This window comes from Electrophorus electricus, chromosome 16 (genome assembly GCF_041902795.1).
Source record: "Electrophorus electricus isolate QZ-2024a chromosome 16, ASM4190279v1, whole genome shotgun sequence".
In the NCBI taxonomy this organism is placed as follows: Eukaryota; Metazoa; Chordata; class Actinopteri; order Gymnotiformes; family Gymnotidae; genus Electrophorus; species Electrophorus electricus.
The window spans coordinates 16,941,211-16,963,462 of NC_137512.1; the positions used below are offsets into that span (position 1 = coordinate 16,941,211).

The following is a 22,252-nucleotide window of genomic DNA, read 5'->3' on the forward strand; positions in this document are numbered from 1 at the left end:
AAAATGTTTTCCTCCAACATCTCTTTGGGATGACTCCCATGCCCACAGAACTGAAGCAATTCCATTTCAGTAAACCCCTCTAATGGGATAGAGAGTGCAGTTTTGATAGCACACATAGACTTCATGCTGTTCCCAAGTTGTTGCCCTGGGTTTGGTTTGATTGGCTGGCTTTGTGGAGGAGTACCATTTTCTCCTAGCTCCACTGGGAGGATTCTTGGCTTGAGAAAAAGTGAGAAATATGTCACAATATATAATGCTTTATATATAATGTTGTGCAAATAATGCTGTATATATAATAGTGTATGTATAATGCTGTATATATATATATATATATATATATATATATATATATATATATATATATATATATACAGCATTATACATACACTATGTATCTTCCCTGGAAATCTGGTGTACTTGTGTCCTGTGCCTCTGGAAACCTTGTGTACTAACCACAGATACATATATATTTACACTCATGACTGAAAATAACATAAACTTTGTTGGTACAGCATTTCCTGTGTTGACACAAACAAAAGACACTTGTACAGTAAGGCAGATCCATTGTATGCATACACGAATGGTATATGTAACGTATGATTTTTGTCACTGCAGTGCTGGTGCAGGTCCTGGAGCTATGGGTGTGGGGGGTGGGTGGAGTTCACATCTAAATTCTGAGGAATCCTGAAGGAGGCAAAAAGCCTCCTATTTAAATAGTTGCATGCACAACCCTGTCTGATTAGCTCTATATAAGTAGTTACAAATTACTGGTGAATTAACTAATAATAAAATCCATAAAAAGCATTTATTCATATATATGGATGTCCAGTGGAGAATTGTTTCTTTAATTTTACCCAAAACATGATTGCTATAATTAACATTAATAGCAGTAGTAAGAGCAACAGTCTAGTTTACCTTGTAATGTGAGTTGCTTGGAGAGTTTGGTGGCAATGTCCATGCCATTCTTAAGCCAAGACAGGTGTGGATCAGGAATGCCCTCTGCATGGCATCTCAGGCTGGCAGTGACTCCAGGCTCTCTGGCCTGGCTCTCAGGATACACCCGGATAACAGGGGGAACTGAGGGAGAGGGCGGAAGATAGCGATAGGATAAAAGTGTGTGTGAGTGAAAGAGTCTGGAGGTGAGTGAATAAGTATGTGAGAGTGTTGGGTTAGATACAGGAGTGAGAAGTCTCTAAAAATATAGTTAGGTGAGTGAATGAATGAGTGCATGAGTCAGTGATTAATTAAGAGTGTGGGATTAATTCATTGAGTGAATGAATTAACCCATGAGAGGTTATGCTTAGATAAACAAGAGAATGACTGACTGACTGAGTCTGTGAGATGGCAGGGTTTTTTTGGAGTGTGTTGAGTATGGTGGAGTATGTGTGGATGAGTGAGTGAGGACATGAATAAGGCCGTCTGCCTCTGCCCTCTCATGGCCTCCTGTTTACAAAGAATGAAAAGAGAATGAAAGCCTCTTTTCTGCACTATATGCCAAGTCCGTTTGAAATTCTTGTCACAGAGGAGCACAGTATCAATGATGCACCGAATGCTCTTCTCTGTCCTTTGTGTGTTACCAAATCGGCTCTGTGTGCACACTGGCCCAGCAGCAGACAAGCAAATGAGCCAGATAAATAGAAGAGAACACTGTTGTTGAGGAGCCATTGATTTTTAAACCAAGAACCATCGACTTTAGGAGCTCTTTTAAAGGAAGAGAGGTGTGTGGGGGAAAGGTGGCAAAAGAACCAAACAATTAATCATCTTTCCTTCATTTAGGTCCCTTTCCATAGAATCCTTCTCTCCAGAAAGAGAAAGGTGCATTTGGGAGTTCATGGGAGGTTGTGGTTGCAATAGAAAAGCAGGAGGAACCTGGCATTCATTTAATGAAAATGTCGAGTACACAGGCCTAAAAGCAGGAGTTGTGAAACGGTCTATTGAGTAAGTCACCTTCATCTGAAAGCCTGACCTCCAAAGCTGACACACACAGTGGGAAACCCAGAGAAGGGCCAGGCCAATCACGTGAGGACAGCTAAGCCTGGCACGGGCAGGAGGTCAGCGGGGAGGACGCACTGGTACGCAACAGACCGGCGTGTGTGATGCTTGAACGTAATGTGTAACATTAGCATCCTGTTCACACGTGTACCAGTGCCAGCTATAATTGAGGCCAGCCAGGAGGAATGAGGCAGAATGATGTATTAGACTGAGGACATTTGGAGGGGGGTGTGTGGTCCTTTTTTTCTCTATGTGTGTTAAATTGGGACAGTAGGGGGTGGGTACATTTTCTACCATCTGTTACTGCTTCCTGTCTCCAAAAGGTGTGTGTGTCTATGTGGATGAGGAGACAGACAGAAGCAGAGACAGAGACTCAAATAGATATATACTCTATATACCTACCGATAAATACTGTATATAGACTAACAGACAGACAGACAGAGAGACAGATACAAACATACATACATACTGTACAGAGACAGACAGATAGACACATAAATACTGCACATAGGCAGACAGACAGATAGACAGATAGACAGATACGTACGTACTGTACAAAGACAAACAAACAGAGAGACAGACAAATAGACTCCAAGATAGTAGCTGTGTCTGACGAGAAATTAGTAGCCATCTTGGGGAGCATGTCGAATATATCAAATCATTTATTCAATGATTCAGTCACTGACAGAAACATGAAAACCAAGACTTTTTAGCATATACATTTTGTATTATCAAGGCAGTTATGAAGAAAATTTTCAGATTTTCTAAAGCATGTAACGTAAAATGATCAAGCAGCCCAGTGATTCAGTGAGGTATTCATTACATCACACTTCAGTTACCAGTCATGCCATTGAAGTTGCTTGTGCAAGTATGTGCTGAAGGAATTAAAGCAGCTACCTATTGGCTCATTAGCTGCACGGCTCTGTCTAATACAGGAGGCAGTGGGCTATTCTAGTTTTCATGCTTCTCCTTGTCTAGTTGATTCAGTAAGGAAATTCTTTACAAAGTCTTGATCTGTTAAAAAACTACTTGTGATTAGGCCACGCTTATGAGTTTAGGGAGAGAAAAACAAAGAGAGGAGAGAGAGAGAGCGAGAGAGAGAGAGAGAGAGAGAGAGAGAGAGAGAGAGAGAGAGAGAGAGAGAGAGATTGTTTTGATTATGTTTTAGCTATGGTGCAGTGACTTACTGAAAAAAAGAACTGCCTTATTTCTCATTGTTTATGTTTATCATTCTTCAGTCTGGAGTTGAATTAAAATTGATTATGCTTCATTATGTTTTTCAGTTTGACAACAGGGCTGTGAAAGATGAGTGCGTCCTCCTGAGTGAGTGTGTGTGTGTGTGTGTGTGTGAGTGAGTGTGTGTGTGTGTGTGTGTGTGTGTGTGTGTGTGTGTATGCGTGTACATGCACGTGTGAGTGTGTGTATGTTTATTTTGCATTTGGCACCCTGCAGTCTCTGACCCCTGCTGTGACGCTGATTTTTTATTCTGATGAATGTTTGTGTTCCTCATGAGAATGTGGGTGTATTCTTATGGCAGCACGCCTCGTTGTGCTTTCACGTGGCTGAATTGCTCCGCTGCACAGCAGTGTTGTGTGGCATGCTGCTGCAAACTACAGACTGCTGCTGACCACAGTCACTACACATTAGGTCACTATGTTCTCGTCCCAGGCATTAACCTTTTTTCCCCCCATGCTGTTACACTGGTTGCTGTTTTCAGTGATTTAGCATATTCATAATGTAACACTTAAGGCAAGACTCAACACTAGGCAACTATTCCACGTTAGATGGAAAGGGTAATTGTGTCAATTGTTTAAGCTACTAGGACGAACGTCATGAATTATTCAGAACTATGGATCAAAAGGTATTCCTCTGCAAAGGATTTAAGTTACTGCTTTAAGACTAGACTAAGATACTCCAGCATACATTATGTAACAGTTTCCATAGCCAAACGGCTTTGGCAAACTGGTGCTGTAACAGAAAATGACCCCCTTGGTATATGTCATGACTCCTGCATGTCATGCGGTGCATAATTTAGTGCGACACTGGCGGGAGACCTCAGTTCCCTCCCTGGCACTCTGCACAAAAGGGGGGGTGACACGTGTCATGCTAATTAACTTTTCCTTCCCTGCGTCCAAAATCAATGGCCTGACAACGGCTCCCAAGGCTGGCTAATTTGCTTTTCGGCCAATTAAAATGTGATCTTAGCGTTAAGCCCACTTTGATTGGCATGAACATTATAAGGTCATTAATAACTGGAGGCTGCAGCATGTTATGGGATATCACTGCATGCTGACCAGGCAGGTGGAATTTTTAAGTGACAAAAAGGTTCTTTATAAAACTTTTTGTACAATGTTGTAGTCAGACACAGAACTGCAAATATTTATCTTTTTCTGTTTTCGCAAGCTTCCTTAATTCAGGCTGTTACTTTTTAAAAATTTGAATATCACATCATTTGTTATTTTGTGGTGAGATGGAAGTGTTTTAAATTCGACATCAGGTGTGGTTCTGCAAAGAATGTGAGAGAATGAAGTGATCCACTGTACGTCTCAGAACACACAGGTGTGACAACACAACCCAGTCTGGGGTTTACTGATGCCAGACATACAGCTCAGTTTCTCTGCTATGCTGGATTAAAGAAAATGCCATTTTAAGCAGTGGGCTACTTTGATAGCAAGCAGTAGGCAGCAGTAACTACCAGTAATAATATTCAGGGGAATTGAGGGTGCTTTTTCATCATTATAGTCTGCCTCGTCTTACCTGTCAGTTCAGCTACCTGAACATGGAATAATGAGCTCTGTGAGTTAGTTTTGGCTATGTGCTTTTGTATTTCTGTATGTACTTATGTGCTTTACCTACCATTAACCTGCAGGGTGTGTGTTTGGAACAGCTGTTCATATCCATCTGCATGGCAGGTATAGTTGCCCATATGAGTGGTGGTCACCTTGGTGATGTAAAGACTTCCATCATCTCCAAAGTCCTAGAAATAAAGCACATCAACCTAAATGAAGTCATCGTTGCACAATAGCTAGCAGACAAGATCATGCCTCAGTACAACAAACAGCATGAACAACAGTAAGATAATCTGCACTTCCAAAACACTCCTGTAATCAGACAGATAAACAAATGGAGACAGACACGGGCAGCTGCAACACATACATCTGCATAAATCTGGGAACAAAAGTGCACAAGCATAATCAAGCATCTTAATTATGGGGTGCAAATATGCGAAAAAATGGATGTTGTTTTCACGGATATATATATATATATATATATATATATATATATATATATATATATATATATATAGTAAAGGATAGGCTTTAAGAAGTTATCTTTGTACAGAAATTTTATTTTGTAAGTTGTTTTGTGTGGTGCAGTCAATTTCTCCTATCTGATAAAGGAACAAAACCAGCCAAGAACAGTAAGAGCAGTAATAACAAAATGCGTGCCATTGTACAACCGCCAGCCAGGCTTTCGAAACCCCCCCAAAAAAACAACCCTCCCTAGTTTCTTCACAGGACAAAAAGCACAATGAGACAATGAGCCCTGAGAGCTAGATCATACAGAATTTCTGTGATTTAAAAGACAAAGAAAATTCAGTGGAACGAGTGGAACATTGCATGCAGCTGAACAGAATCAGAGAGTGACAGCAAAGAAACTCATTCCCTCAGAAGAAGACAGCATGAGTCCAAATGGCACCTAAAGCCCCAGAGCTGTTTCATTCATATGTACAAAACCCAAGTGCTCCCGCAATGGGTGCTGTAACGCGCAGCCGTCGGGAAGCCATTCAGCCATTTTCTCGGATAACTACTTTCCTCATTCTCTCCCCTTTCTGATTAGATCTGGATTTGATTAGGCTGCAGCACCCCGAGAAAACAAGTATGGAACCGCTAGATTGAAAATCTTTTGACTGTTTCATTTTTCCCTCTATTCTTCTCTTCATTTTCTTCCACGGTGTGGTAATTGCAAGCAGAGATTGAGTTCGGCCCAATATTGCATGCAATTCCATTAATTTAATACTGAACTTTTTTTTTGTGTGAGTATATACAGTCCCAGAGGCAAAATGCCACACACACACACACACACACACACACACACACACACACACACACACACACACACACACACACACACACATACACACACAAACTCAACAGCCACTTTATTAAGTACCTACTGTTTACCTGTACCTTTTATAGCCAATTGTACCTTTTAGAGTCAATTTTACCTTTATAGCGATTTGTAGCTAAGCTTTTTAGTCCTTTTATTTTAAACACAATATACTGTAATTAGCGGTAAACTACTGTTGTAGCTGCAGTAGGAGTTTGAATATTAGTAAAACTGTGGAGCATTCTAACATTGACATTTTCAAATCAGTGTCCAAGTCAGTTCTTTGTGCCAGATTAGGTCGGCATAGTCAGCAAAATGACAGAAAACAGTAATTGAGTAGGACAGTGGTGGATGTAGGGAAGTGGTAGGTATAAATATAGTGCAGAACAGGGGTGGGTGTAAGATACAGAGCAGCACTGGTGGATGTAAAATACAGAGCAGGACAGTGGTGGGTGTAAATATAGAGCAGGACAGTGATGAGTGTAAGCTACAGTGCAGGGCAGTGTTGAGTGTAAATATAGTGCAGGACAGTGATGGGTGTAAATATAGAGCAGGACAGTGATGGGTGTAAATATAGAGCAGGACAGCGCTGAGTGTAGATATAAAGCTTTTTAATGTGCTGTGGGTTTGGCCTTAAAATACTGTGGGGATCTGATGGTCTATTTTGTCAGCAGCTCAATGCTTTTCTTTTACCCTCTTAAATGGAAAAAAAAACATGACAAAACACTCTCTCCTCTCCTCTCCTTCATACACACTACATTACTAGGTGGGGAAAAAAGGGTAAGCTGGCTGAATATTAATGGATGGCAAGCTCACTAAAGACCAACTATGGCCTCAGGCTGTCCTGTCTCTTTCTTTCCTCTCTCCTCTGCCTGACCTAAGCAGCACTGACAAAACATCCACGCACTAATCTACAATAATGTGAGTTTAACACGTGTAGAAAGAGAAAACATGTGGAAAGCAGGTATCTGCCCTGACCCTTGCACCCCCACAGATTCCCCCAGGCCTCAGGTTGTGTTTCAGGCTGTGGGCCACAGAGGTCTAACGGAGCCTTGGGGTTTTGTAAACTCGCAGGCGTGCAGACCAGCGGATGGGAGATTAGACCTACATGTGAGGGGATCTGTGGGGAAGATGGGAGGACCACAGCAGGTTAACACAGATCAGGTTCACAGTCCTCCTTCAGCACTCACACAGGACAGGGTGAGACCTGTTCTTTTCTCACTCAGAGCAAACTCTCTAAAGGTCATGGCAGTGAGGTTATTTTGAACAAATCGATAGTCAAGGCTTTCACCACTAACATCTAGTCTACTGTAAGGCTCCTTTTTACTTCTGTACTTGCAAGCAGAAGACACATCAAGTCCCAAGTGCTGGACTTTGAGTCCTAAATAAATTTAATGAAATTTCAACAACAGCCAACTATCAGTGGTTTATTAAATTTACACATACATTTTTATGCTTTTTAAAATGCATTTTAAGCAAATTATCTTTGGGATCATGCCAACCCTTTTTGTGCCCACCCAGCATGGACACCTCCCATATTTCTCACAGATTATCTGGCTGGAGAACTTTGCTGGTTGCTGGGTAATGCAGATAATCAAATTAGACTAGCATCATTTTCTGGTGGGATACTTGAATTATTTTATGTTATATTGATGTTATGTTATTTTAGCATATAGCTTCCATGCTCCTGTAAAACCAAAAGTATCCCAGCACAGAAACGAACATAGTCCATCTTTTTTTGAGGCCAGCCCTGAGGTGAGTAAAGGTAAGGTAAAGTATAGGACAGGGATATTGGCCAACATTTCTTTTGGAGTGTCCCTCTTAGATGGAGTGTTTTCCCATATTTCCATGCAGGGATTTGCCTTGTGCCTCTGACAGACCCTTGCCACTCATCATCCTGAGCTGGTTCTTGTTTCAACCTCAGTTGGCTTGTATAAATATATATAGTTCTTTCTCCCTGTTGCATCAAATTGCTATACTTGTTCATTGCATTTTTTGGCCTTATCCCTGGTTTGTCTTGAGTGTCTTAGTCTGTCTATTTTGTGTGTCTTTTGGGTTTTTTGTGTATAGAAACATTTGTGTTGAAATTATCTGGCTGCTCAGTAACCTCTACTTGATGATCATGCTTCTTAGAAGGCCAGTTTAAAGAGCTTAGCCACCCTAAGGAAACAACCATTTATTAAAAAAACAAAAAAACAAAAAACAAACAAACAAAAAAAACCCTTGCTGTCACTGACAATAAATTCCAGAAACTGTGAGACCAGGTTGTCTGAAAAGGGAAAACTGAAGCCGGCTGAATTGCTGCTCCTCATTAAAGTCCATTGATTTCCTCACAGGTTGTATAAAAGTCATGTTGTTTATACAGCCTGCTTAAATAGTCAGCTCCTGCACATAAGTTATCCTGACAGAGCATAATGGAAGGGGTCCCACATTCCAGAAACACAGTTTCCCAAAGTTTCTGGACTTTCAGTGAGCGATCTCGCGCTGTGTGTAAAGCAGTAGAGACCATTTTGAATATGGTTTCCATATATTGAGCAAGCAGGTCGAAGCAAGGCTGTGCTGTCCCCTGGTGCCTTCCTGAGTGGATGGTAATGGGCCCAGCTGTGCACGGTGATGCAAGATTCCGCAAGAGGCTCTGCTTTGGCGTTTAACGTGCTTAAATGGCTTTCCCTTCAAGCACTGTTCAGGATGATCTGGAAAGCCACTTGTTCTTTCTGGGCCCTTCACGTCCTCGGAGACACATGGACACTTCAATCATCCCCGGAAGCACATGGACACTTTCGTTTTTTAAGGAGCAGCTGTGCGGATCGATGTGAGAGAGAGCTTCAGAAGAATGGCGTAAGAGCAGAGGTGTGTTTCTCCTGCCATTGCAGACTGTAATCCATAACAAATGTGTCATAATGGCAGGCCAACCCAAATGTCTCACAACAATTCAGGTCATATGGGAAGTTCAGAATGATAAGTTTATGACAAGGGGTGAACTGGTATTTCTTATAAATTCCTTCACATAAATTCGACTGCACCAAATGAGCCAAATTGCTCATTTCCTAGTGAGATCAGGCTGTCTATACTGTATTAATTACAAATCAAAATGGCTGATGGATAAGCGAGAGACTGACTGAGCATGGCCTAGCTGCAGCCTGGAAAAAGGAGGGTCTGCATGGCAATGTAAAGCACTATAAGATGTACTTCAGGGCCTTGAGGGTTTGTTTCTCCTCAGTGACTGATTCCAGACCAGCTCAGCCTGACCCTTTGGCATGCTGGATGGAGTTTGCAGTGCTTTGCACTCCCCAAGATTTCACAATTTCATATTTCAGCATCATGTCTAAGGCTTTAGATTATTTGCAAGCAAGGGTACAGGAAAAATAGGAAGAGTGTTAAGCAGCTTCAATGCTCTTTCTGTGTGTGTGTGTGTGTGTGTGTGTGTGTGTAAGTGAATGTTCTCTGAGGGCCAGGGTTGAGGGGTGTGATGGGTCCAGAGACCACTCCATCAGTGTGCTCCTAACAGAATTTAGTGGTTTATCAGCAGGAGAGGACTAGTGCTACCTCTGACTGCAGTGTTGACTCACACACAACAAAAAAACCCCACACATGCTAGAGCATGCACACACATACACATGCACACACATACACACACACACACACACACACACACACACACACACACACACATGCATACACACACACACATGCATACACACATGAGCCAGCAACACTGACACAGCCCCCCCCCCCACACACACACATTTAAACAAAAATGAAATCCTTTACATGAACACCAAGCAGAGCAAAGTCCTAGAGTGCTGTGACCCTTTTACTGGTCTCACTGGAGCATCTCTGCGGAGCTCTCAGCAAGCATCGGTACTGCACTGGCCTAAAGCTTTCTTCTCAGTGCTGGGTCCTGGCAGTCCAACTCAGCCAGAGTGAAAGGCTGCCAAAACCACTCCACTCTCCTTCAGCACTGTCCAGGAAAGCTCTACTCATTTAGTGCACTCCTTTAGTTAAACAGATCCCTGGCGAGTGTCACGAGTGCACAAACCTGCACCCTTGTTTGTACATTACACTGACTCTCGCGGATGCTCGCTAATGGCTGTTCCTCAAATGGTATTTATCTACCCCAGGCATTCTTGCTGCACTGCTTTTTGCTGACCCAGGGAACACTGCAGAATGGTGATACATTTTGTAATTTTGTATCTATTTTCCCTTTTTATCAAGGCTTAGGACTTGGGTTTATTTATTTATATACAGGGTTTTATCATTATAATAGTTAAGTGTATCTCATAGATATGGGTATGTATAGAAGGTGTGCAGTATTTTGTGGTTATGTTATATATCAACGTTAATAAATCATATGGTGACACACAGCGATTAATGAGAAGCTGCCAGAAAGCCTGTCCTAAACACCTTGCCCTTAACAGATGCCTGCGTAAATCCGCTGCTTGGTACTCAGTCCTAGAGTGTGTGTAGTGTGAGTAGTGTGAGAGTCACCCACGTTGATGTCCTCCAAATGCAGCTGGTTGAGGGTGTGGTTATTGCGTCTCCAGATGATTGATGGCCGATGTTCTCCCATGATGGCACATGTCAGCACGACACTCTGACCCACTGTTACTGTGGTGATGCTCAGTTTCTGCTCCTCAGCCAGACTCAGCTGATATACGTCTGAAGAAACAGAGGAAAAAGGACATCAGGGTGTGTTTGTGGGTGTGAGTGGGTGCTTCAACACTAAATCTGTTTTAGCTTTCAGTTTTGCTATATACATTAGTTCTTAACATGACACCTGCTTTTTTATGTAAAATAATTATTAGCTACTCTTCAGGTTTGTGTTTATAGCTAGAAGGCAAGGCAAGATAAGCATCATGGTATGTGTGTCTGTACCACTAGCTCTGTGTATGCTTGTATGTGTTTGCATGCATGAATGTGTGCTACTAGCCTTTTACAAATAAAATTACCTCAAATGGTCATTTAGTAATCACACAGTAGCTCAGTTTACTGAGATACAGAAGAAACATGGAGCCTTCCTCAGCTACTGAGCTTTTGGCAAAACACTAATCAAAATAGTCAATAACGAAGGTAAATTATCACGATTAGTCCCTCCCAGCTTCCATGCTCTGTGTTTTCCCTGTCTTGTGTATTTTAATTCCATTCCATAGTTTCGTTTTCTCCGGCCCTCGTTTGATTTTCCACACCTGTCCCTTGTGCCTAGTCTTGTTAAGTTCATGTATTTAAACTCTATCTTGTTGCCTGTGTCTGGGCTGGTCATTGTTTATGTCATTGCGTTTATGTGTTTATTTGAATGTGTGTGTTAGGTTCGTTGGGTTTGGTTGTATCGAATGTTTGAATGTTGGTTTGTACTCCGTGTATCCTGGCCTTCATGTTTCTTAGACCCGAGTTTTCCTAGCATCTTTTGTTAGAGCCTGATTCCCCTGTTTGCCTTCATGTGTTATTGTTTTGTAATTTGTTCTCGTACTCTCTGTGTTAGCTCTCTATGACGCTGGACTACCCTAACGACTAAGACTCTGCATTTGCCCCTAATGAACCTCGCTCTTCTCCGCACATGCGTCCGCCTCCTTAGCGCTCACCGTTATATAAATAATCAAGTACAGCATACACCAGACAATCAAAACAGAGTACAAAAAGGTACATAAGTTTCAACTGTCACTTTGCCATAAGCATAGTAGAGGTCTTGGAGAGTTCTGTTAAAGTAGTTCTGAAAGCATTTAATGGCCAGGCATGATGAGAGTCTTTGGGATCAAGACCCAGGGTGACATTATGAGGAAACAAACACACCTGCAATAACTTCTCCACCAACTGCAATGACTTCCCCACCTGCAATGACTTCTCTACCACCTGCAATAACTTCTCCACCACCTGCAATGACTTCCCCACCTGCAATGGCTTCTCCACCACCTGAAAGGGCTGCTGCAGTTTTAAATACCTCTGCATATCTAAAGAGTACTCCATAAGATGCTTTGACTATGTATCCCTCAAAACATAATGCATAGATTAATGATAAACGTCACTGAGTTATTAAACTCAAATGTATTGAGTTTTTGTTTGGGCAACTATTCAAATTTTGCTTAGCTGAGAAAGGTAGAATGATAACGAAAGTAAGAAACCCACGAGGCCTAAACTGGTACCTCCTCATGGATGGCTCAGACACCATAAGATGTTCTACTGGCATTCTAAATGAGGTTTTTGACAGGCCTGACCGAACACTCAATAGCCCATTAGTAGATAATGTTAATTTTTTTTTTTTTTTACATTTTATTTAAAGCTCCACACCCGTTACATTCCGATCCCTAAAACTAGTAACTGAATCCTATACAAATGAAAAGACAGCTTCAGAAGTGGAATTTGATTAGAATGAAATCATTGTAGTCTTTGCTGGAATACCAGTAAAGGATAATTAAACAGAACATTAATGATCTTTTCCAGTGAGTCAAAACAGCACCATCTGATCCAGCACAGTCAAAGCAATTAACAAAGTAATTTCTTGTGCTACAACAATTTGCTGGACAAAAGTACATGTCTACTGGGCCATATAAAGCCTGCTACCTTAAATGAGCACAGGGCTTCCAGCTTTCAGAATGACAAATCTACTCTAATGCCACAAGATGGTGAGAAACAGACAGCAGGGTGAAATGAAAATTCTGCAATGCAGAGGTGATACATTGATGGATTACTGTTTCCCCTTTGAACATATAGCACTTCATTGGCTCAATATCATTTCCATAAACAAACACATGCATTATTTAAGATATTTGGCAGGGCATAATTAAATTCATGCATATTACACACACACACACACACACACACACACACACACACACACACACACACACACACACACACACACACACACACACAGAAATCATAGCTAATCAAGTTGAGCCAGGACCAAATGAGAACAGTGGCTGGTGGGTATCTCAAATGATTACAGAATTATGAAGTCTGTAAATTATATGGCCAAGCGCAAGACAATTGTGCGTCTTTGCATATGAAAAGTAGTTTTGCCTTTCTTCGCCGCACCCTCATTAAAAGTTAATTTAACAAATTAGCTGATTGTGATTCCTTTTCATTGAATTTCCTGCAGCTTGTGGGGGTGGGGTGGTGGAAATAATAGCACAGTATTTCTCTGCATCTCCAGTGGCCTGGATTTCACATCACCTTCCCTGCTGCCCCACCCTCCAGCAGACTCCTGACTAATCAGTGCAGAAGAAGAACAAAGGACCAATGAGAGGAGATGGAGGAGGGGAACATGCTCAGTGGGGCAGTGTGAAGTGAAGGCATCAAGCAGCACCATGAACACCTGCACTCTCTGGCTCTCTAACAAAGAGGGTTTCCACCTCAAGAGCTGGAGTAAAAAGGGTTTGCTGTGCTGCACTTGCTGGGAGGCAGGCAGCACAGCTTTCTGATGAGTGCCCGAGACACAATTAGAGCTATTATTTTGAAATACAGTGAAAAGGAATTATGTGGATTTGAAAGTGAAACCCTTTTTCTCTTTAGCTATCACCTAAGTTTAGGTGATGTCAGAAACTGATGGTAAAAATGATTGGAAGTGTAATTTGCCTTAACAGCATCTACAATAAACTCCTCCAAACAAGCTTTATAGTGTGACTGTGTGCGTGCGTGTGTGTGTGTGTGTGTGTGTGTGTGTGTGTGTGTGTGTGTGTGTGTGTGTGTGTATTCGTGGAAGAATGGATAATACACTGACACTCCCTCCATCGTTCAATAATGCCATTCAATTACACTCTCTTGTATTGGTCTGGAATTTGCTGGGACCTGTCACTTCATTCAGCCTCCACCTCTTGGGATTGAAATGTGACCATGTGAAGTTATGGGAGTGTTTAAGAACAAGGGGAAAGGACAGAGAAAAAGGGAGAGTGAGATAAAGAGAAAGAGAGAGAGAGAAAGAGAGAGAGAGAGAGAGAGCAGAGCAAGAGAGCAGTTTTTCTCACAGGAGATGGGAGTAAAAACGACTACATGCCAGCAGAACAGATCGAAGTGAATAGAAATGAGTAAATGCAGGGGCGTTGTGAGCTCGGCCGTTTCTGATATATGCTGGGGAGCAGCGTCTGCAGAGTGCGGCCCTTCATTTAGAGCGCCACATGTAGGAGCTCTAAACGGCAAGACTCTCCCTGAGGACAAACCTGCCACCTATAACCGCAGCACATAATTAAAGCTGAGCGGTAGAACAGTTTTGATTTACTGTGGCCTCTTTCTCTGCTACTGAATGTTTGTGGGAACGTACATCACTTTTAGCAGAGAGAGAGAGAGAGAGAGAGAGAGAGAGAGAGAGAGAGAGAGAGAGAAGGGATGTGGGTCTTGGGCTAACATTAGCTATTCGTAACCCACCTTTATGAAAATTGTTAAATTGCATGATTGGAACCTTTCACTTGCTGTTTTTTTTTTTTGTTCTAGGGTCATGCTGGCATATGCTGTAAAACCAGTACACCTCCCCTATTGAATCTCATTTGAAAAGTGCATAAAATTAACATGCAGTAACTTCTGAAGAATAAATATAAAACCAAATGGCGGCACAGTACTCTCTACTCAATCTCTACTCAATCTGTCAAAGAAAGTCAGTAAAGCTGCTCAAATGATAACATATGACTGCAACATACTGAGCCTTCCTAGTAAACTAGTTGAGATATCAGCTAGATATTGGGTCAAAATAATATGGTACACATCAATTACTTTAACAAACTCCACATTAAGCTTCCTAACACAGTTCCAGAAGCTGCTTAGAAAAGAATGCTCTCATACAGGCTTATGACTGTAGAGTCTTTCTGCTGTGAAACAGCCCAGCTGCTTTAGCTAAGCAGTTTTTCACTTCTTCTAACGGTATCTGCAGGTAGTTCTTGAGTTGCCTGAGAAATTAACCAATTTGTAGTTCAAAGGCAGTGTTGAAAGCTATCAAATGTTCTTTTGAATTAAAAAATTCCTTTAAAATGAGACCATCTCTGTCCTAATGTTATGTCCTGTGATTGGCTTGTGTAGTCTCGCTCTCTTTCTTTCTTGCTCTTTCTTTGTTTTTCTGTCTCATGATTTTTCAGTTGCTTTGTATTTCGGATCCCACGTCTGATTCACTGGATGTAGATTCCACTGGAATAAAAGGGCTGCAATGACATGGATCAAAGCTCTTCCTCCTCTCAACGCTCCCATGTTCACCAGACCAGTGATTGCACTGAAAAGTGTAACTTGACAGTGAAAATCTATATTCTCAGCCTAGCCCAGGAGAGGAGGAAATGACGGCTCATTTTGTTTTTATGTTTTACATCCATTTATGTTTGGGAGTTAGGGAAGTTTCGTGATTCTGTTTTGTCTTCATTAGATTATGTAGGGCTTTCTACTGGCTAGTTATTTGTCTTACCTGACAAAGAGGAAACTAAAAGATAAGAGAAAATAAATATTTGTTGGTTAGTACTTTGGAGTTGTTGTCTTTGTTTGGCCTTGCAGTGGAAGATCTGAATTTTGTTTTACTGGTCTAACTAGATGGGTTATAACACCTAAATGAATGACTCCCTGTACAACCACCCTTATGTTAGCCATGAAATGTGGGGTATCCAGACATTTTGATAACAATTCTAGTATCATAAAATAAGTAACAGTAATATCTAGATGTGTCTCTCTCTCTCTCTCTCTCTCTCTCTCTCTCTCTCACACACACTCTCACACATATATATATATATCTATATCTATATATATCTATATATATATATATATATATATATATATCACACTCTCACACATATATATATATATATATATATATATATATATATATATATATATATATATATATATATATATATATATATATATATATAGAGAGAGAGAGAGAGAGAGAGAGAGAGAGAGAGAAAGATCACACTCCTCTATTGTCCATGAGTGTCTTGTATTTGTTCCAGTAGCCCACTTTTCATCAGATTGCCCTGGTCCCCCAGCATCTGCTGCAGACCTTCTTGACCCGGGCATCGTCTGAGCCAGTGTGACTATCTTGTTTCAAACTTTCAGATGCCCTGGTTAGATAGTGAAGTTAACAGTGGTTCCTGTGCTAATCAGAGCACTAGGGGTTGTGACCCCCAAACTGGGAGAATGGCTCCAGCAGATCCCAGGAACAACATCTGAGATCTCCGTCCAGAAGAGTGCAGTCCTGGGAACGGCTAAGATACTAGTAAGTAACAGCAATAACAATATCTAGATGTCCTGGATTTATCTGTACACTAATTAATTAAACACATCAAACAATCATTGTGTTCCTGGGGAAAACAGGTTGTCCTCTTTTCCTAGCCTACTTTAAACTGGGCTCTGTTATCTTTTCATGTGTACTATAAAAATTCTCCAGTGTGCGTGTGTGCATTCTCCTCTGTGCGTTCTGCAGAACATTGGCCAATTCACTTGTCTCAGATATACACCTCCAGGCTCCCAAGGAGCACCAGGCACCAGATCCTTAACAGAAGGTAAGAGGGATGTAAACCCCCCCCCCCCCCCCCCCCGCCGCCTTCGTGGAGTGGATTTATAATCTCATAAAGTTACTCTGATTGTCGAATCTTTCAACAGCTCAGTGGCACTGGCTGGGATAAAATCATTCCTGAGAGCCAATCAGTGTGAGTGACGGCTGTGAAGAAGGCTGAACAAAGGCTGATTTTACTGAGGGTTCCAGTGAATTCCACCATGGCCAGCATCCAATCCTCTGGGGGTGCTGCTGTATTAGCATGCTAGCATAACACACAGGTGTCTAATTGTTTTAATTTCGTTACATGAGGGATGGATGGGAAAGCCAGTGCAAAGCAAGGGCTTCCCTGAGGTTTCTGATGTACGGGTGTGCTTTGTGCGATGGGTGAATTTGTGCTGGCCGACGCCTTTTCCCTCTCTCATGATCTCACCTTTGCCTCCTCTCATCTCTGCATTGGTGCCAAATCTTAAAGAGCTTCCACGACTTCTTATTGAAGCCAATTTTGTTTCAAGTGAAGCGCTATTTCTTATCACACAGTCCTTCACTGGCAATGACACTGAACAGTGTGACTGTGTGTGTGTATGCGAGCATGCATCTGTTTGTGTGTGAGAATGTATTTAGCTCTTTGTGGGAACCCCATGTCCCCATGATGAAAGCTGTGATTGATAGGGGGACATTTGACTTTTCTCATAAGAGAAAATGATTTCATTTTCAGCTTTTATTTGAAAAACTCAGAGCCATGAAATTTCCTTTTGGTTACTTAGTGTAATGATTGCCCGAGTGCTGGAGGGCGCGGAACAGGACGCACAGACTCCCTCGACTTTGTGAAACATTTAATGACATCGAACATATATGACAATGTTGGCACTCAAATGTAACATTAGCAGTGAACGTAAACAACACACACACACACACACACACACACACACACACACATATATATATATATATATATATATATATATATATATATATATATATATATATATATATATATATATATATATATATATATATATTACACTCCACTCTTGTCCATGAGTGTCTTGTATTTGTTCCAGTAGCCCACTTTTCATCAGATTGCCCTGGTCCCCCAGCATCTGCTGCAGACCTTCTTGACCCGGGCATCGTCTGAGCCAGAGTGATTATTTTGTTTCAAACTTTCAGATGCCCTTAAGTTCCCAGGTAGAGGACCTGAGCAGGAAAAAGAGACCAGCCAGAGGTGTGTGTGTGTGTGTATGTGTGTGTGTGTGTGTGCATGCGCAGTTATATGTGTATGTGTGCGTATGTGTGCAGTCATGTGTGTATATATGGGGTAATGGATGGTGGGAGACTAAAGCATATCAACACTGTCTAAAGAAAGCAGTGACAATTCTGAGCCCACAATGCTGGCCATAAAGCCTGTAATTGTTCTATGTCTCCACTTTAGGATTTTAAGAACATTGAGTGTAAAGCACAAAAACAACCCTTTCTGATGGAAAAATGTGGAAATATGGAGAAGAAACAAATCAACATCCATCTTTCTCCCCACTAACTTCAGTAAAAGTGTGCGTGCGTGCGTGTGTGTGTGTGTGCGTGTGTGTGCACTGAGGGTAATGAAACCTTCAGGCACAGTGAGGAGTGGCAAATCCAGCTTCCCCTGGTAGAGTGGATCTCTTTTTGACATAAATGAGCGTGCAGGTGGCAGCTGCATGCCTTCTAACACTGAGTTAAATGGCAGTTTATTAGACTTCACTTTAAATTTGCAGCCACAGTTCTGCAAGAAATAGGAAACTTAATTGATGTATTTTAATGCCAGTGATTTCTACCTGTAGAAGCTATATTATATAGCTTGAACTGCAGTGCTTAACTCACACAGAAGACATGTTGGATCTTCAATCTTTGATTTTAGAAATATCACTTATACCCTAATCTTTTTTTTTCTAACTCTGCAAACACTTTCCCTGGGATCTGCATTAGCTGTAGTTCACTTTTGGAAAACTGCCACTTCTATATGGAGGTTGAAAATCCTCAAAGTGTTATGGTCTCAGTCGACTGGCACTGCTGGGCCACCTCACTGCAGGCGTCCAACCTACTGCGAAGTGCGAGGAGCCATTATCTGTCCTGATGCTGCCATCTTTCTGCAAGCAAAGCTGCTCTTTGCTGCAGTCAGCCCTTAAAAGTCCCATGTGCACTGCTTGCCTTGAGGTGAAGACAGGGAACTGGCCCCTGGGACCTGTAGACTAGGTTTGGAGTAACATTGCTTGGTGGTTCCTGAATGTCCTCTTGTGCAAAGACAGGCAGACAGACAGTCATGTGCAAAGTGTTTGATTTTAGCATAAAGGGAAAATGCCACCAATAACCAAGGACATTGGCAGAAATCACAGCATTTCTTAATAGCATTTTATTATTATTATTTTTTTTACATCTGATGCCTTTGCACAAAGCAGGATACATTCCATATGTACCATGTAATCTATGTGGAAATTCAGATTACACAGATTAAGATCTGCAGGCCCAGTCTCTGTGAAGCATCTTGGTCTTCAGTGCCCCTCTGGCATGCTGACAGCATCCATGAAATAGGACTGAACTGATACCTTGACTACTGGATCCTTTATTACAACATGGAGAAGTCATATAGAACACAGTGAAATATTATCTAGATTCCTTAAGTGTGTACAAGGTGTATTGCAAATGCTCGTTCAGAATAATTTCCAGAATCATAAACTAGAATCAAGCACTAATACAAGTTATCCACTCTGTGTAAATCGAGTACTAAATTTCAGTCCTGTACACAACTATATATGATACAATTATACATGATGCAAAGGCTGCCTACAGTTCCTTACAGTTAATCTTACTCCCTGTCCCTGTCACCTGATTCTCAGGTGAGGTCTTCTGTTTCTCGTGAAGCTTGGAGTGAACCCCAAAAACTCTGCAAACCAATACCAGGCCATTTCATGCCTTCATGGTCTTTCAGCCTCCATCCTGAGCCAGAATGATATACAGCCTCAACAGTAGAGTCTGGACTCCATAAACCAACTCCCCCGCCCCATTCATTGTGCCAACCAGTTAATCAGTCAACAAATCAAGATAATGCTATCCGATCAAATCTTTATTTTCAACTCACTCCATCAGACGGGGGTAATCTGAGATTAAATGCGTGATAAATGTAAGCGATTATGTGTTTTCAGCCTTCCCCAGACTGTTCAGTCTTTACATACATATAAAGACTGATCACTGCAAAAATAATTAAATTAAGTAAATAAATAAAAATTCCATGTGTAAAAAGTGAGTGTAAATGAATGTCTTTCTTAATATAGCAGGACAAGTATATCAGTTTCACTCTGCAGTTATAATTCAGCAGACGGCTTACAGCATACCACTGGGAAAAGTGATGGTAGAAGTGTGGATTGTGTGTGTTTGCGGGGAGGGGCAGTTGAGGGTGTGACTGATGAATTATTCATAGGCAGGATGTGTTATCAACACAGTGTTACACAAAGCATGTAAATTTTGAATATTCAACAAAATCAGGCAAATTGGGAAGATTTCAGTCTTCTTTGTTATGCAAAGATAAATGCAGGTATGGTCAGCTTCATATTAACATACGTTTGTATTGCAGGAGTATTTTCAGCTGTCTTGCATATCTCTAGATCCAGTGAAGAGCATCTAGCATATGTCTGGCATAGACTTTCTGATTATACAGAATATACAAAGAGTGCACCAGCTCATCAGTGTCCCCCTGCTACCGTGAAGAACTTGACTCATTCAATAAGGTAAATATCTGATTGAAGTACTAATCTGCTAATCTAGAGAATAAGACAAAGGAAAATTTGTTATGAATGCTGTTTCTGAAGGCCTAAAAATTGGAAGAATTTCTGTGAAAATGTCAAAAATGTCACTCTTCACAAAATGCCACCCATCAGAAAAATACTGAGGTTCATATATTGAGATCCGGGAGGGGTTATAATATAAACTGTGTATGTGTTCCTTCTTCTGTAAACTCCTTTTATGTTCTCTGATGGTCATCACCATGAGGAGGAAAAAGAAAGAAGGATAAATCTTCAATGAGTGAACCTGCTGACACAAAGCCTTCTGTTCATTGTAAGTTCAAGCTTTGAAATATAAATAGTGAATGACTCAGAAATATACAAAGCACAAAATAACAACTTTTCAAGGGGTGAAGAATTGCTGCTCATCCCTTTTGATGTACTTTACCTCAAGGGCTGTCGCCCCATCACACACACACACACACACACACACACACACACACACACACACACACACACACACACACACACACACACACACACACATCTCAACTTCTAGCCAGATTTTTTTTCTTAAAGGGCAGCTGCCTGAAAGCGGGAATGAAGCAACATGCTTCATTATGCGTTTCCTCTGTCTTTTCTCTGACTTTCTGCTCCACACTGTTTAAAACCCTTATTAGAAAGTGTCAGGCCTTGCTGAATGTCAGAAGATGCTGAATGGATTTGAAATGGCAGAAGAGGATGAGTGTGAAAAGAGAAGACTATAAAACTTGCAGATCGGGTGTGTGTGAGGCAGAGAGCAGGAACACACATATTTCTCCCGCAGCCTTATTACATAGGCGTCTCTCTCAATATTTACTGGACTGTTTACTGTTGAAAGTGACAGTGTTCTTTGTGAGGAATCAGACACGTTCAGCTATGGACCTGAGGTGTGCAGGCCAAAACATTCGGTTCAATTCATTATTCAGCAGAATTCAAAATGTCAGCGTCAGACACCACCAGAATCTAGACCAGTAAGACATATAGTTCAAAGTCTTAGTCTTGCTTTAATCCTTCCCAAGTCTCTGTGCAGCTGTACTGCTGTTAGTGGAGGTTCTGCTGAAAAGCAGAACCACAAATTACAACATGGTCTAATATTAAGACAAGCAAGACCCCACACTAATTTCACAGTAATCAAGTCATAGGAAGAGCCATGGTCACTAAACTTACCCTTTGACCTGTTTACAGAGACAATGCTTAACAGATGCTAACTGAACCTTGAATCATAAAGTTAATTTAAAGGCTTAACTTTTATCCATACTACTCTAGGGGTGGGAACATCTCTCCAGGGAGAGATGGGAACAACACATTGGTAATGTTTTTATGTTTTTTTTGCTATCAGTGTATTCAATTACCTAAAACAGTGTTCAGTGTACTTAAAACAAACTCCAATAAGTTTTCTTTTAGCCTTATGTTGTGAATATAGAGCAATGCGCATAGCTCATACATTGGCCTGTTAGGGTCTATTCTCTCCTCTAATATTATTCAGAAATGTTAGCTGCTTCTTTCTCACAGTAGTCTACTGCGCAATTGCAAGTAGTTCCAAAATTCAAATCCAACATTTAGGTCTACTGATATTAAAAATATGTTCTGAATAAATATTAAATACATGAAGGCTTGTGTGACACTGCTCTGAAGTTCCCGTTTGTGAAAAGGAGATTTTATCAGGGATTCTGAAAGGTAAAATGATTGCCTGACAGACGTGTGCAGCAACCACAGCTGAAGTAAGTAATTCAGAAATGCTATTGGCAACACTGTGCCTTGAGCCATTATAAATAATTGGAAAGCAACAATAATTTGTACTTCAGTCTAGTGAAAGTATTCACATTCTACTTTATGGGATGTAGATTTACAGTTCAGTTGTAGTTTAATATTTTTCTGGCTTTTCACCTGAAGTTGTTGA

The 22,252-nt window shown here is 41.2% G+C and overlaps 1 protein-coding gene across 2 annotated transcripts in view; it reads right to left on the reverse strand.

The window, feature by feature from the left end:
• The window catches only part of fstl5 (follistatin-like 5), a 92,416-nt gene that overhangs the window by 19,174 nt on the left and 50,990 nt on the right, over nucleotides 1–22,252 (reverse strand). For both annotated transcript variants that reach the window (XM_026999290.3, XM_026999291.3), the window contains exons 7-9: nucleotides 10,595–10,761; nucleotides 4,849–4,969; nucleotides 916–1,077 (exon numbers count right to left, since the gene is read on the reverse strand). In XM_026999290.3, coding sequence (XP_026855091.1) covers nucleotides 916–1,077; nucleotides 4,849–4,969; nucleotides 10,595–10,761 — 450 coding nt within the window. The remainder of the gene's footprint in view (nucleotides 1–915; nucleotides 1,078–4,848; nucleotides 4,970–10,594; nucleotides 10,762–22,252) is intronic.